The sequence below is a fragment of the Notamacropus eugenii genome, chromosome 4 (genome assembly GCF_028372415.1).
Source record: "Notamacropus eugenii isolate mMacEug1 chromosome 4, mMacEug1.pri_v2, whole genome shotgun sequence".
Lineage (NCBI taxonomy): Eukaryota > Metazoa > Chordata > Mammalia > Diprotodontia > Macropodidae > Notamacropus > Notamacropus eugenii.
The window spans coordinates 7871611-7884684 of NC_092875.1; the positions used below are offsets into that span (position 1 = coordinate 7871611).

Consider the following 13074-nt stretch of genomic DNA (forward strand, 5'->3'; position numbering starts at 1 on the left):
GGGTAAGAAGGACATCTCTAAGATGGACAGTGTGCACAGCAAGGCAGCCATCATGGAGGAGAGCCCACATTCATGGCACTGGAGAATCAGCTGGAGGACCTGGGACACTTAGCCTGCAAAACAGGAGACTCAAGACTCACAGAGTTGGGGTCAACCATCTCAAGGCCCATCATGAGGGAGAGGGATATGCCTCATTCTATTTGGTCCCAGAGGGCACAACCAGGAACAACCCTGAAGGGCTTCAAAGAGGAAGATGCCAGCTCCTGGTGATGACCCAGTTGCCCCAAACCTGAGTGGGTAGCCTTGGCAAGTAGTGAGCTCCCCCTCACTGGACAGTCTCCAAGCCCAGACACAAGGAACACTTGTTGGGGATAAGGTTGGGGGGAGGGTGCCTCATTTAGGCATGGGGTGGACTGAGTGGTCTTGGAGGGCTCTCTGTCAGCCTTGACTAACATTTCAGGATTCCCCAGACTCTGAATACTGTGAGAGCAGCTGCGGAAGGTCAAACATGGAGACAGGAGACCCAGTGGTTGGAAAGCTCTTGGTGTCATCTTCAACAGAAAGGATGAGTCAGCAGGCTGAGGGCCAGAAATCTGAAACACAGCACACTACCAGGCCTCAGAGAAGGCAATGAAGCAGGCCTGCGAAGGTTTTACACACTTGATCTGGGTTTTCAAGGACCAGGGCAAGATGTAAACAGAAAAGACAGGGAGGAGAGGCTTGATGGGAGAAGTGCCTTGGACAGAGGTGCTTTGGAGGGTCAGCTATGAGGTCAGCCTGCCTGGGGGAAGAAGGCCAAGCTTCAGAAGGAGGATCTCATCCAGTGAGAGGTGTGTCCACTGGCCCTGAGCACAGCCCTGGCGTGAGGCCTGCCCTAGAGGCAGGACAGTTCATGGAGAGATACCCCTGTGTCTCCTGCCCCTGGGCCCCACCTGCAATCCTGTCCCAGCCAGCTCCTGTCATGCCTGGCAGGTTTCCAGACCAACAAGGCCAAAGGGGACCAAGGGGCACCTGCAGGCAGCCAGGGTTTTGGTACAAGTCTCAATCACAGTGTGGTGTTTTCGGCGGTGGGACCCGACTGACCGTCCTCGGTAAGTGGCCTTTCTACTACTCCCCATCCCTTCTATCTGTCCTAGTTTATCACTAGGTATCACCCACTTACCTGAAGATCTTCCTAGGACCAGAAAGCTAGGGGTGGGGAACAGCAGCCCAGGGTGGGAACAATGACCCATCAAGTAAGAGACTCAGTCCTCAGTACAGAATCTAAGACATGCATTGTTCCCAATGTCGAGCTAAGGGAAAAGATGGGGAGTTAAGGCAGGACAGAACTAAACCTCCCAGAGGAAGAAGTACAGTGGCAGCATTTTGTTCCTCTCTAAAGTCAGTCCCCATACCCGAGGATGCCAGGAGGAGACCTGGGGCTCCCTCAGATGTAGGGACAGAGTGAGGCAAGCAGAGGCTGGCTCCCTAAAATCTATGGTTTCTTGGGCAGGCAGAGCGTAAGTTCCAGCTGCTGTCTTCAGGTTGCTGGTGAGGAATTAGAGGGCATCACCATGGGCAGATGCTGGAGCCTTGCCTGGGTGGGCAGCCTAACTGAGCAATGCCTGGGGGCTTGGGCAGGAGGCAGTGCCAGACCAAGGGCAGCAGAAACAAAGCCACTGGCTCCCTCCTCAGCAGCTCTCTGGGACCCCTGGCTCAGCCTCCTGGGAGAAAGTGAGAAGGTGATGGGACAGAGCAGAGAGCCCAAGGCAGGCTTGGAATGCAGTGATCACAGATACCCCAACTATGGTGTGACAGAGGCAGTATGAGACAGTGGAGGGAAGAGACTCCAGCTCTGGGCTCAGAAGGAGGAACCCTGGGATTGCAGTTCAGCCTTTCCTTAGTCAGTTGTTGGTTGGCTGGTTGGTTATTGCATTTCCTGCATGATGAGGACAAAAATAACTTAGCTGTGTTGGGATCAAGGTACAATGTGTCCAACTGTGGCTGATCAGACCAATAAGGCTAGGAAGGCTCTACCACAGACTGGGGACAAATTGTTCATGTGACCTTGTGGAGTGGCAATGTCCCTAAATTTGTGCATCTGACATTTCTTTTGACCTGCTGCCTTTGGTACTTACCAGTTGAGTGAATCTGCACAACTTAACTAACCTCTTCAGACTTTAGTTTCTTGATCTATAAAATGAGGTGGTGAAACTCAGTTATCTTAGTAGCCTTTTGTACCTTTAAATCTATGGTCCAAAGAAAACCCTTCCTGAGAAGGAAAGTTCATTGGAAAGCTGAGGTAGATCCAAAGGTCACATCGATCTCTAGCGGTAGCTGAAAAGGAAAGGAACTGAAAGTGGGGAAATATTCCTTGGAGACACGTACTAAGGATCAGCTGAGCTCAGGCATGAGAAGGCTGTGGAAAGGGCAAAGGACTCCATCAAGAACACTTGCCTGGTTTCTGGAACAGTCTCAATAAGGACCAGGAATGGTCCAAATCAAGCATCCTAGCTGTGCAGGGGAGGGCTGGCCAGGGGAGCCTGGAGAGCACAAGTCCTTTCTGGGCAGGGGAGGACTCAGGCACAATGGTGACAGAATCTTAGCATGTCTTGAAAGAACTGAAGATGGGAAAAGGAGGGAATGTTGGAATCACAGCTTCATCTGTGCACCCCGAAAACTTTGAGTGATTTATTTCCTCCTCCAGAAGGACTCTCCACCATCATACAACAGTGCACTGGAAAGCAGTCAGGGTCAAAAGAGGGAGAGGGAGGATGTGGAGGCAAGGGAAGGGGTGCCCATCAGGCAAGTCCCAGGTTCTCTGGGGTCAGGAAGGATTAGAAATGGAAAACACTCTCAGCACAAACACTAGCATTGATTGGGGTCATAAGCATGAGTGTTAATGTGTCTCCATTCTATATAATACTACCTTTTCCTATCTCTGCCATGCTGTCAGGTCAGCCCAAAGCCACTCCCACCGTCAATGTCTTTGCTCCATCCCAAGAGGAGCTAGACACCAAAAAGGCCACCCTCGTGTGTCTGCTAAATGGCTTCTACCCAAGTACCGTGGAAGTGTCCTGGACCAAGGATGGCTCCCCTGTGTCCCAAGGGGTGAACACTGCCACGCCATCTCGCCAGAGTGACAACAAGTACTCAACCAGCAGTTTCCTCTCACTCTCTGCTGACCAGTGGCTGTCAGCCAACACCTACACCTGCAAGGTCAGCCATGATGGCAAGGTCATCCAGAAGGAGCTCTCCAGAAGCCAGTGCACATAGATGCCCATATCTCTCCTGGGCCCTTCCCTCTATCCCCACACATGAGCTTCCCCAGCTCATCTGCCCCTCTCCCCTGTTTCAATAAACACCTTTTCTTTTCTCATTCAATTGCCTCTCCTGTCTTCTGTGTCTGATGTCCCCTCCCCTTGAGGATGGTTCACAATATAGGTATCTGACAAACCGCATACCAAAAAGTTAGCCCAGGCCAAGTCCTTGAGGGGAAATGAAAGCAATGTCCCCAGAGTCCAGGATCTGCAGTGGGTCACATCATCCCATTCACTCAAAGTGGGAGGAAAACAGTGGAAGAGGGAGGAGGTCCAGGGAGTAGCTCTACATCTAAGGAAAAGGAGAGGGAGATCAGAGTGGAACACAGGACCACTCCAGCTCAGCTTCAGCCACTGGGATGGACAAACCCCTCACATTGTGACAACCCTAGAGTCCTAGAGGACTAGATCAGACCACCCCTTCCTGACACATCAAAGGGCTGGGAACACTGGCTCCATACTGAGAGGATGGGGACTCATTGACCCACATGCCCTTACCACCTGGGAGACAACAGCCTAGTCACAGACTCCCCTGGAAACAGTTGCCTCATCTGTAAGGGAGAGATTTGGATGAGGTGGCTCCTCAGGTACCTTCCAGCTCTACATTTGGACCTGGAGACAGTAAGCCTTGAGTTGAAATCCAGCTTCAGACCCTTACTAGCTGTGTCACCCTGGGAAAGTTACTACCTCTCTTACTCTATTTTTGCTGAAATGTCAAATAGGTATAATCTTAGCACCTGTCCCTTCCCTCAGTTGTTGTGAGGTTTGAATGAGATAATGCTTCTAGATTGCTTAGCAGAGAGTCTGGCACACAGCAGACACTCTAGAAATGTTAGCAACCATCATCATCACGATAGAGCAAAGAAACAAGAGTCTGAAAGGACAGAGCCACAATCAAACACTGGTTCTGACACCAAATTAGCCACATCACCTTGGGCTTCACTCCTCCTGTCCTTGGGACTCAGCTTCCTCAACTGTAAGAATGCCAAGTTGGACCACAAGATGCCCAAAGACCCTACTGAGTCTATATCCTATGGGAACAATAATTAGGATTGTGTTCTTCTCAATCTTTCTCTTACTCAGGGGAAGGAAATCCCCAAGTGGGCACTTCCTCCACCAGTTGGAGGCCAGTACTTCACTGAAACAGTCTTGCTTGGGACACTGAAAGGTTCCTGCCTGGCCCATAGTCACAACTGGCCTGTGTCCCAGGTATGGTTTTAACTGAGGTCATTTTGACTTCAAGAGTGATGCTCAGGCATACTAACACAGACAGAGGATGATAGGGAGGGACATGGGGGAGTAGGATGGGGCTAGACACGCTGAGGAAGTGGAGGAAGGGGAACCAGGAAGAGGCTGTTGGAAGCAAGGGCAGGGGAGGGTGAAGCAATAGAAAATGGGCTGTTGAGGACTCCTAGGATATAAGTTCTAACTCCTGCATTTCCAGTTCTAACCTGGTGACCCTGGGCAAGGTCCTTCATGTCCTGTGCCTCAGTTTCCTCATCGTTAAAAAAAAGATGGTTGAACTAGATTATCACTGAGGTCCTTTATGACTATCTCTCATACTTTCATCCTTTGATATGAGTTTGGGGTCACTGATCCAAGGATAATGTTGAAACACCCTCTTTTCAAGTGCAAGGAGCGAGTTCAGGGGAGGCATCAGTATGGTGTCCCCACAGAAGAAGAATCTATGCTCTCACTCTTGAGTAGTGTTAGGGACAAGGGCAGATAGGCTTCTAGAAGAACAAGACACTGAGCTCTGAGCTAACCAGGAAGAAGTCCTCTAGGACCATGGATTTACAAGAAGGGATCTACCTTAAAGGGGATCTAGTCCAGTCTCTTCTTTAATGAGCTGTCCTTTTCTGTCTCTGTCTCTATCTCTCTGTGCCTCTGCCTCTCTGTCTCTCTGTCTCTCTGTCTCTCTCTCTGTCTGTCTGTCTGTCTGTCTCTCTCTCTGTGTCTCTCTCTCTGTCTCTCTGTCTCTCTCTTTCTCTCTGTCTCTGTCTCTCTCTCTCTCTCTCTCTCTCTCTCTCTCTCTCTCTCTCTCTCTCTCTCTGTCTCTCTCTGTTTCTCTCTCTCTCTCCCACTTTCTTAGCTTGAGGGATCCATTCATAAAATAGATATGAGGGTTGGGGTCCTTTGTCCCTCCTGGGCACTCCCTAAACAGTCTAGAATATCAGAAAAAACAGGAAGAGGGAGAGGACAGGCTGCACTCAGAGCATAGTGTCCAGAGCAAGAGAAGGGTATCTGTTCGCTCAGTATGATCAGTACCATCTCAAGTATGAGGTCCACTTCTGGACACCATAATTTGAGAAGCACATTGATGAAATAGAGGTTGATTTAAAAATGTCCAAGGGAAAGGGATCCTGATGGTGAAGAAATGGAAGGTGGGGCCTTGCAGAATCACTTAAAGAAATTTGACATCTCTGTGTGAAGAAGAGAAGTCTAAGATCAGGGAAAGGGAGACAACACCTGTCTTCAAGTATCTGAACAGCTATCACAGGATTCTGCAAGACTCCAGAGCCCAGAACTAGAAGCAGCAGAACAAGGAAACAGATTGGGCTCATTGTGGGGAAAACAACTAACGTTTGGAGCTATCCATGGTGGGAGATCAGCCAACAGAGTCCAGTGCTCCATTTATTAGGCAGGAATGCAGTGGTGAGAATTTTCAACCAAGAATCCTTTGAATGAGAAACCTCAGAGGGCTCTTTAAGAATATTTGAGTCTAGAAGCTGAGAGAATGAAAGTTCCAGAGAGATCTGGAAGCCCTCTGGAGTTCACTTTCGTCTTCTATGCTGATGTTCAGTTGTGTCTGAATCTTCGTGACCCCATGGACCATAATATGCCAAATCTTTCTATCCTCCACTAACTCCCCTAGGTTGTCCAAACTCATATTCATCATTTCCATGACTCGATCTCTCCATCTCCTCCTCTGCCATCATCTTCTCCTTTTGCCTTCACTCTTGCCCAATATCAGGGTCTTTTCCAATGAGTCCTTTCTTCTCATGATCTGGCCAAAGCATCTGAGATTCAGCTTCAGTAATTCACCTTCCAAAGAATAGGAAGAATTCATTTCTTTATGTATTAATGATTTGATCTCCTTGCTATCCAAAAGACTTTCAAGAGTCTTCTTCAGCCCAATGACTCAGAACTACAACTCTGCAGTTCTCAGCTTTCCTTTCGGTCTGACTCTTACAGTCATATATTGTTACTGGAAAAACCATAGCTTTGACTTTGCAAACCCTGGACATTAAGGTGATATCACTACTTTTTAGTCTGCCATCCAGATTTACCATAACCCTTCTTCCAAGGAGTAAACATCTTTTGATTTCATTTCTGCAGTCACCATCTACAGTGACCTTTAACACCAAGAACATAAAATCAGACACTGCTTCCATTTCTTCTCCCTCGATTTACCAGCAAGTGTTGGCACCACTTGCCATGACGCTACATTTTTTATGTTAATCTCTAAGCCAGTCTTTACACTCTCGCTTTTCACTCCCGTCAAGAGGTTCTTAATCTTTCTTCACTTTCTGCCATCAGAGCAGTATCACCTGCCTATCTGAGATATTTCTCCTGGCAACCTTAATTCTGGTTTTTGAGTCTTCCAACCTGGAGTCTCATATGATATCCTCTGCATGTAACTTGAATAAATAAAGTGACAATATACAGTCATGTCATACTGCTATTCCATCTTAAACCAATGAGTTATTCCACATTCAGTTCTAATTCTTGCTTCCTTACCCACATGCAGGTTCCTCAGGAGGCAAGTCAGATGACCTGCTGCTCCTATCTCCTTCAGGATTTGCCACATTTGCCACATTTTGTTGTGAACCACACAGTCAAAGGTTTTAGCGTAGTCAGCGAAGGAACAAACATCTTACTCCATCATGCAGCAAATTTTGGCAATTCACCCTCTAATTCTACTGACTCTTTGGAAACCAGCCTGCTCTTCTGGTCATTCTCAGGTCACATATAACTGAAACCTAGCTTTCAGAATCTTCAGCATGACCTTGCTGGCCTGTGAAATGACCTCAATCACTGGGTAATTTGAACAATCTTTGGCATTGCCCTTCTTGACCATTAACTCATAAAGGGATCTTTCCAAAACAATCCACACTAGAGTTTTCCAAATTTGTTGGCATAGTGAGTGAAGCCCTTTAACAGCTGGACTACTGTTGTAAATCCTTTGGGGTTTTCAGTAGCTCATCTGGAATCTCGTCCCCTCTACTGGCTTTATTGTGAGCAGTACTTCCCAAGGACCGCTGGACTGCATCTTCCAGAATCTCTGGCTCTGGATCAGTGACTACACCATGGTGCTTACCAATGGTGTTAAGAAATCTCTTGGATGCTTTTTCAATATCTTCTGCCAGATCTTCCTAATGTCTTCTGCTGCTAAGAAGTTCCCACCATCTTTGTCTTTGATCTTGCCCTTTCCTCATGTACACAACAGGTGTCAGGATCCTCAGGTGTACTACCTGCTAGGACTGTTGGGAGGGGAGAGCTTTGCAGACATTGAAGACATGCTCCATCCTGCAACATGCTTGGTGAAGGCTTAGCATGGTGGCTGGCACATGGTACACTTAATAAACAGTGAATGACCAGGCAGGGATTCAGACTCACATCTTCTGCTCTCTCCACCAAGTCAACTTCCTCTCCATCCTCTACTCAACCACACTCCATGATTCCCCCTTGCCTCCAGGACAAGGTGGGAAAGCCTGGCTTCCTCAGTGCCATCCAGGCTCCCACCTCCTCCATTCTCCTCCCACCTTGACCGTGCCTTGGTCCCCTCTCCCCTGTCCTTCCAGCACTGTGTTATCCATTCTCAATCTTGAATCAGCTCTGCTTCTTCCAAAGAGCCTTCCGTGGCTGCCATAGCCCCCAGACCTTCCCAGAGATCACTTGGTTTCCCATCTCTGCCTCCCTCTTGGACTTTGCTTCCTGAATCTCATGTACTCAGAATATCTCCTGGTCCATCTCCTCCCGAGGGTCTGAGGAACCTTCCTGCTAGATGCGTCTTGTCGTATCTTGGACAAATAGACCATGAGCCCCCCAGGGGCCCAGATGTTGTTTTCTGCTTCCTTTCCCTAACTTCTCCAGCCTGGGCTCCAATCCCATGTTTCACAGTAACTAATTGTGTGACCTTGGACCTGTCTCTTAACTTCTCAGGCTTAGGTGCTTTCTCTATAAGAAGTGAGGGAATTCATCCCAATGTCCCCCTGGTGTTGTGAGGATCAAATGAGATCCTGAAAGCAAAAGGCAATGGGAAAATCTGAGAAACACCAATTCCAACTTTGAGTGGTCCCTAGAGCTGGGCTGGGGCCCCAGCATCCATCCCCAGAGGCCTCAGTGAGTATTTCCAGCCTGAATTCAGAGGCTGGTCACAGCCTTCCAGGGCACAGCCAGTCCCTAGACATAGGCTTCTTCTGAATTCCCAGCTTCTCAGTCCTCTTCCCTGGGGGAGGTGGGGGGGGGGGGGGCTGGAAAGGGCAGATGGCCATGGAGGGGCACCTGTCCCTGCTCTCTGAAGGGAGGGGAAGCTGGGAGGGCAGTTTTCCCCAAGGAGACCCGAGGGCTCCTGAGTCACGGTGCCTGGGCTCCTCTCTGCAGGTGGAGGTCCACAGTGTCTGGGCCATGTCACTGGGGTAGGGGGGAGGTTTATGCACAGGTCTGTGTCACCGTGGGCTGTGTTCGGCGGAGGGACCCAGCTGACTGTTCTTGGTGAGTCGTTCTTCTTTTCCCCTCCCTTTCTGGGCTAATAAGTGCTCTGGGAAATTTGCTAGAGATTTTTTTGGCTTTATTCTGGGTACCAACTGGGGTCAAACATCCCAGTTCCAACCAGAGATTCCCAGGCTACTGGAGTCTCCAACCTTTGTCCTCCTTCTTTCTCAAGGCTCTGACAAAGCCTGCTCAGCTCATTGATACAGTGGCTTGGCTGGCCCATGGCTGTGACTATCACCCTCTCAGTCTGGCTCAGTCCCCCTCTGTCCTTTGGAAACCATGACCTCCTTTGGGAAATGGAAGAAATGGTGGATCTGGAGTCGGATTGGGGCTAAAGGGAAATTGGGGTTCAGCACACATCTGGAGAAAGATGGTCCAATCTGCCCTTCTGCCGGGCAATGGGTCAGGGGCAGAGACTGAGGTTGGAGGGGTCAGAGAGCTGTGCTGTGCAGGAGGGCCACCTTCTCCACTGAGCCCAACCAAGGCTGTCCAGGAAACATGGGGGAAGGTGAGTCTCTGGGGTTCTGAAAGCAAGGACAAGAGCCAGCCTCTCAGCAAATGACAGGGCCCATGAAAGATGAGCACGGGGAGGGCAGACAGATTCTCTGGGCCAGAGGCACTGCCAAGAACCCAATTACTGCCCAACACCAGACCAAATGCCCAGGGCAGACAGACTTGGTCTCAGCGGACCACACATTGCCAAAATTGAACCAACCACTAAGGACAAGCAGATCCCCAGCAAAATCTGACAGCCCAAGGCAGAAGGACTGCTCAGCAGACAGGCAGAAAGCCCAGCACTGAAGGGCTCCAAAAGAAAGACCCTGTCACTAAGACACCATCAGGAATGGTGGTTGGGAATGCCCCAGGAATTCTCAGCTACACCCTCCAGGCTGGGTTTGAGCAATGGAAAGGAAGACTGAGAAGCCCCAGACTCTATGAGCACATGAGGTCAGGGCTAGAAAGGGAGCTCAGAGAGCAAACCTTGCAACCCACCCTTTGAGCAGATGAGGAAGCTCAAGTCCAGACTAGGGAAGGGACTTGCCCAGTTGTGTCCATAGAGTGAGGGCCAAGGGCAGCGGGAGAGCTCGGGACTGAGGAAGGCCAGAGGACACAGCTTGGAATAATAGTTCAGTCTCTTACTAGCTTGTAAACACTTGGCAACTTCCTTCCACTCTCTGGGACTCAGTTTTGTTATACGCAAATGGGGTTAAATAGGCTCTGGTGTTTCTTCTAACTGGAGACCTCTGAGGCTCTAATTCAGGGCTAGCTCTTACTTATCACTCTGACTTCCCAGATTCTGGTAGGATCTGGGCTGGACACATAGGTCTGGGGCCCCAAGGATGCCCCTGAGGCTCTGACTCTTTGCTCTTCTCTGACTAACTTCTCCCCCTCTTTCAACACACTTCCCAGGTCAACCCAAGGCCGCCCCCAGCGTCAATGTCTTTGCTCCATCCCAAGATGAACTAGACACCAAAAAGGCCACCCTCGTGTGTCTGCTAAATGGCTTCTACCCAAGTACCGTGGAAGTGTCCTGGACCAAGGATGGCTCCCCTGTGTCCCAAGGGGTGAACACTGCCAGGCCATCTCGCCAGAGTGACAACAAGTACTCAACCAGCAGTTTCCTCTCACTCTCTGCTGACCAGTGGCTGTCAGCCAACACCTACACCTGCAAGGTCAGCCATGATGGCAAGGTCATCCAGAAGGAGCTCTCCAGAAGCCAGTGCACTTAGATGCCCATGTCTCTCCTGGACCCTTCCCTCTATCCCCACACATGGGCTGCCCCAGCTCATCCTCCCCTCTCCCCTGTTTCAATAAACATCTTATCCTTTCTCATTCAATTGCCTCTCCTGTCTTCTGTGTCTCATGTCCCCTCCCCTTGGTGGTGGCTCACAACATGTGGCCCCTGATGACCCTCATACCAAAAAGCAAGCCCAGGCCAAGCTGCTGGATGGAAGGGACATGAGAAGCAGGTCCGGCCAACATACAGGCTTCTTCCCAGAATCTTTCTCTCCCTTCTGGGAACTGAAGAGAATCTAGCCTCAGACACTTTGTAGCTGTGTGACCCTGGCCAAGGCACAACCTGTCTGTTTCCTCATCTGTAAAACCAGGGTTGTTATGAGGACCCTGTCAAACACCTGACACAAGACCTACCACACAGTAGGCACTTAATCAATACTTCTTTCCTGACATCCTGCTATCCTGCCCTACTCAGGATTCCTCTCACCAAGCACATCATCTCCCATCTCTGCACCTTTGCATAGCCCTCTCCACTGCCTCGGTGACTCTCCTTCCTCACTGCCAGCTCTGAGAATCCCAGATTTCCTTCAAGACTTGGCATGAAGGTCACCTTCCACAGGAAGCCTTTCCTGGTCTTATGAGCATCTAGAACCTTCCTTTCCATGATTACCTGCCATCTCTTCTGTATGAATCTTATAGGTACCTACCCAAATACATATTGGAGAGGAGAGTATGGGAGAGGAGTAGAAGGAGAGAAGAGAGCAGAGGAGAGGAGAAATTGAAGGCAGCAGAGGGAAAGAGAGAGAAAGCAAAAGAAAGAGAAAAATGGAGTCTGCACACTGTACAGCAGTAAGCTACAAGTCCTGGGAAAATTCTATAAAGGATCGTAAAGGGGGGGGGGGTCACCAAAGAGCCAGAAAAGGAAGCTGGGATCACAGAGAGCCAACGTGGCTGCCCCAAGGACCAGAGTAGACATGGTTCTGTCCTTTGGTGCCAAGACAACTAAACAGGCAGCACAGGGCTGACCTGGGGTACTCTGACCCTGCTCCCTCCAGGCCAGGCCCTCTCAGGATTCTACTCTCCCCTAAAGACCCTGGAGGGTCCCTTTGTCACTGACTGGGGCATGGTGCTGAGCACCCCACTTCCATTTCACATCAGATTTTTTTACAAAGAGATGTTTGCTTTGAAGCTATATCGAGAAACAAACACAGACATTTCCCCAGGCCCTGGCTGGGGGAGATGGGCCATGGAATATCAGGTTCACAGTTTAGTTCAGTTCCTACATGGCTTTAGTCCCACTACATTAAAGTACAGAACCAGCGTGGTCCAGAATCCCCCCAGGCTGGCTTCCCTAGAGCTCAGGTCTTTGGGCACTGACAATAAGTTGGCGGAACACATAGTGAGGGATTCCTTTGGAGTACAGTAGAGTTCCTACCATACACTGCCAACTCTTGGCTGCCTTGAGTTTGCCCTGCCCCCCAGGGCTGCTCAGCCCTGGGCTCAGAATAGCTTCGCCTTTCCTGGGGCCCCAGGGTGGGGCTGAACCACAGAAACACTCTCAGGGCAGAGAGAGAGAGCTCAGGGGCCACCTGGTCCAATATCGACCTGAAAACAAGAGTCCTAAGAAGTGGCTGTCCCACCTTTACTTGCTGATCGTCCTCGAGGGGGATCCCACTGCCTCTAGGGCAGCTTAGCCCCCTTCACTCCTGGACACCTCTGATTATTCAGAAGGTTTTCCAAATATCAAACCTCAATTTGTCTCTGCATCTTCTACTCATTTCCTTCTGAGTCAAACAGAAAAAGTGTACCCCCTCTTACAAATCACAGTACCTTGGATATTGGAAGAAATTGAGGGGGCATAGCTTGGAGAAGACCCAAAGGGGACGTGATAGCTGTCTAAGAATTTGAAAGACTCCCAGGCAGAAAAGAGATAAGGCTTGCTCTGTTTGGCATCACTGGGCAGAACCCAGAGCAATGAATGTCAGTTACAAAGAGGCAAATTTTGGCTGAATATCAGGAAAAAACTTCCTGCGAATGAGAGTTGTCCCCAAGTGGAATGGCTGCCTCAAGTGAAGCTGGCTCCCCCTTCATTTAGGGTCAGAGGGTGTTTGGCCACTTGGGCATGGGCTGGATCAGATGCCCTCAGAGGTCCCTTCTGACTCTCAGATGCTGCACTTTTGTGATCATATCCCCCAGCTCTTTTCTTCTCCCCACTAAGCACCCCCACTTCTTTTCAGCTAATTCTCATGTGCTATGGACTTCAAAACCTTTCTCCATCCTCATCCTTCTCTGCTGGATTTCCTCCCTCTAATCAATGTTC

The 13074-nt window shown here is 49.7% G+C and overlaps 1 pseudogene and 1 gene segment (V, D, J or C); both read left to right on the top strand.

The window, feature by feature from the left end:
* On the top strand, nt 1-3363 carry LOC140498898 (immunoglobulin lambda-like polypeptide 5; annotated as a pseudogene).
* A 5593-nt stretch (nt 3364-8956) lies between these two features.
* On the top strand, nt 8957-10855 carry LOC140502150 (immunoglobulin lambda constant 6-like). The segment is given in 2 exon segments: nt 8957-9017; nt 10428-10855. Coding segments are annotated over 2 exon segments (381 nt in total).
* The last annotated feature ends 2219 nt before the right edge of the window (nt 10856-13074 follow it).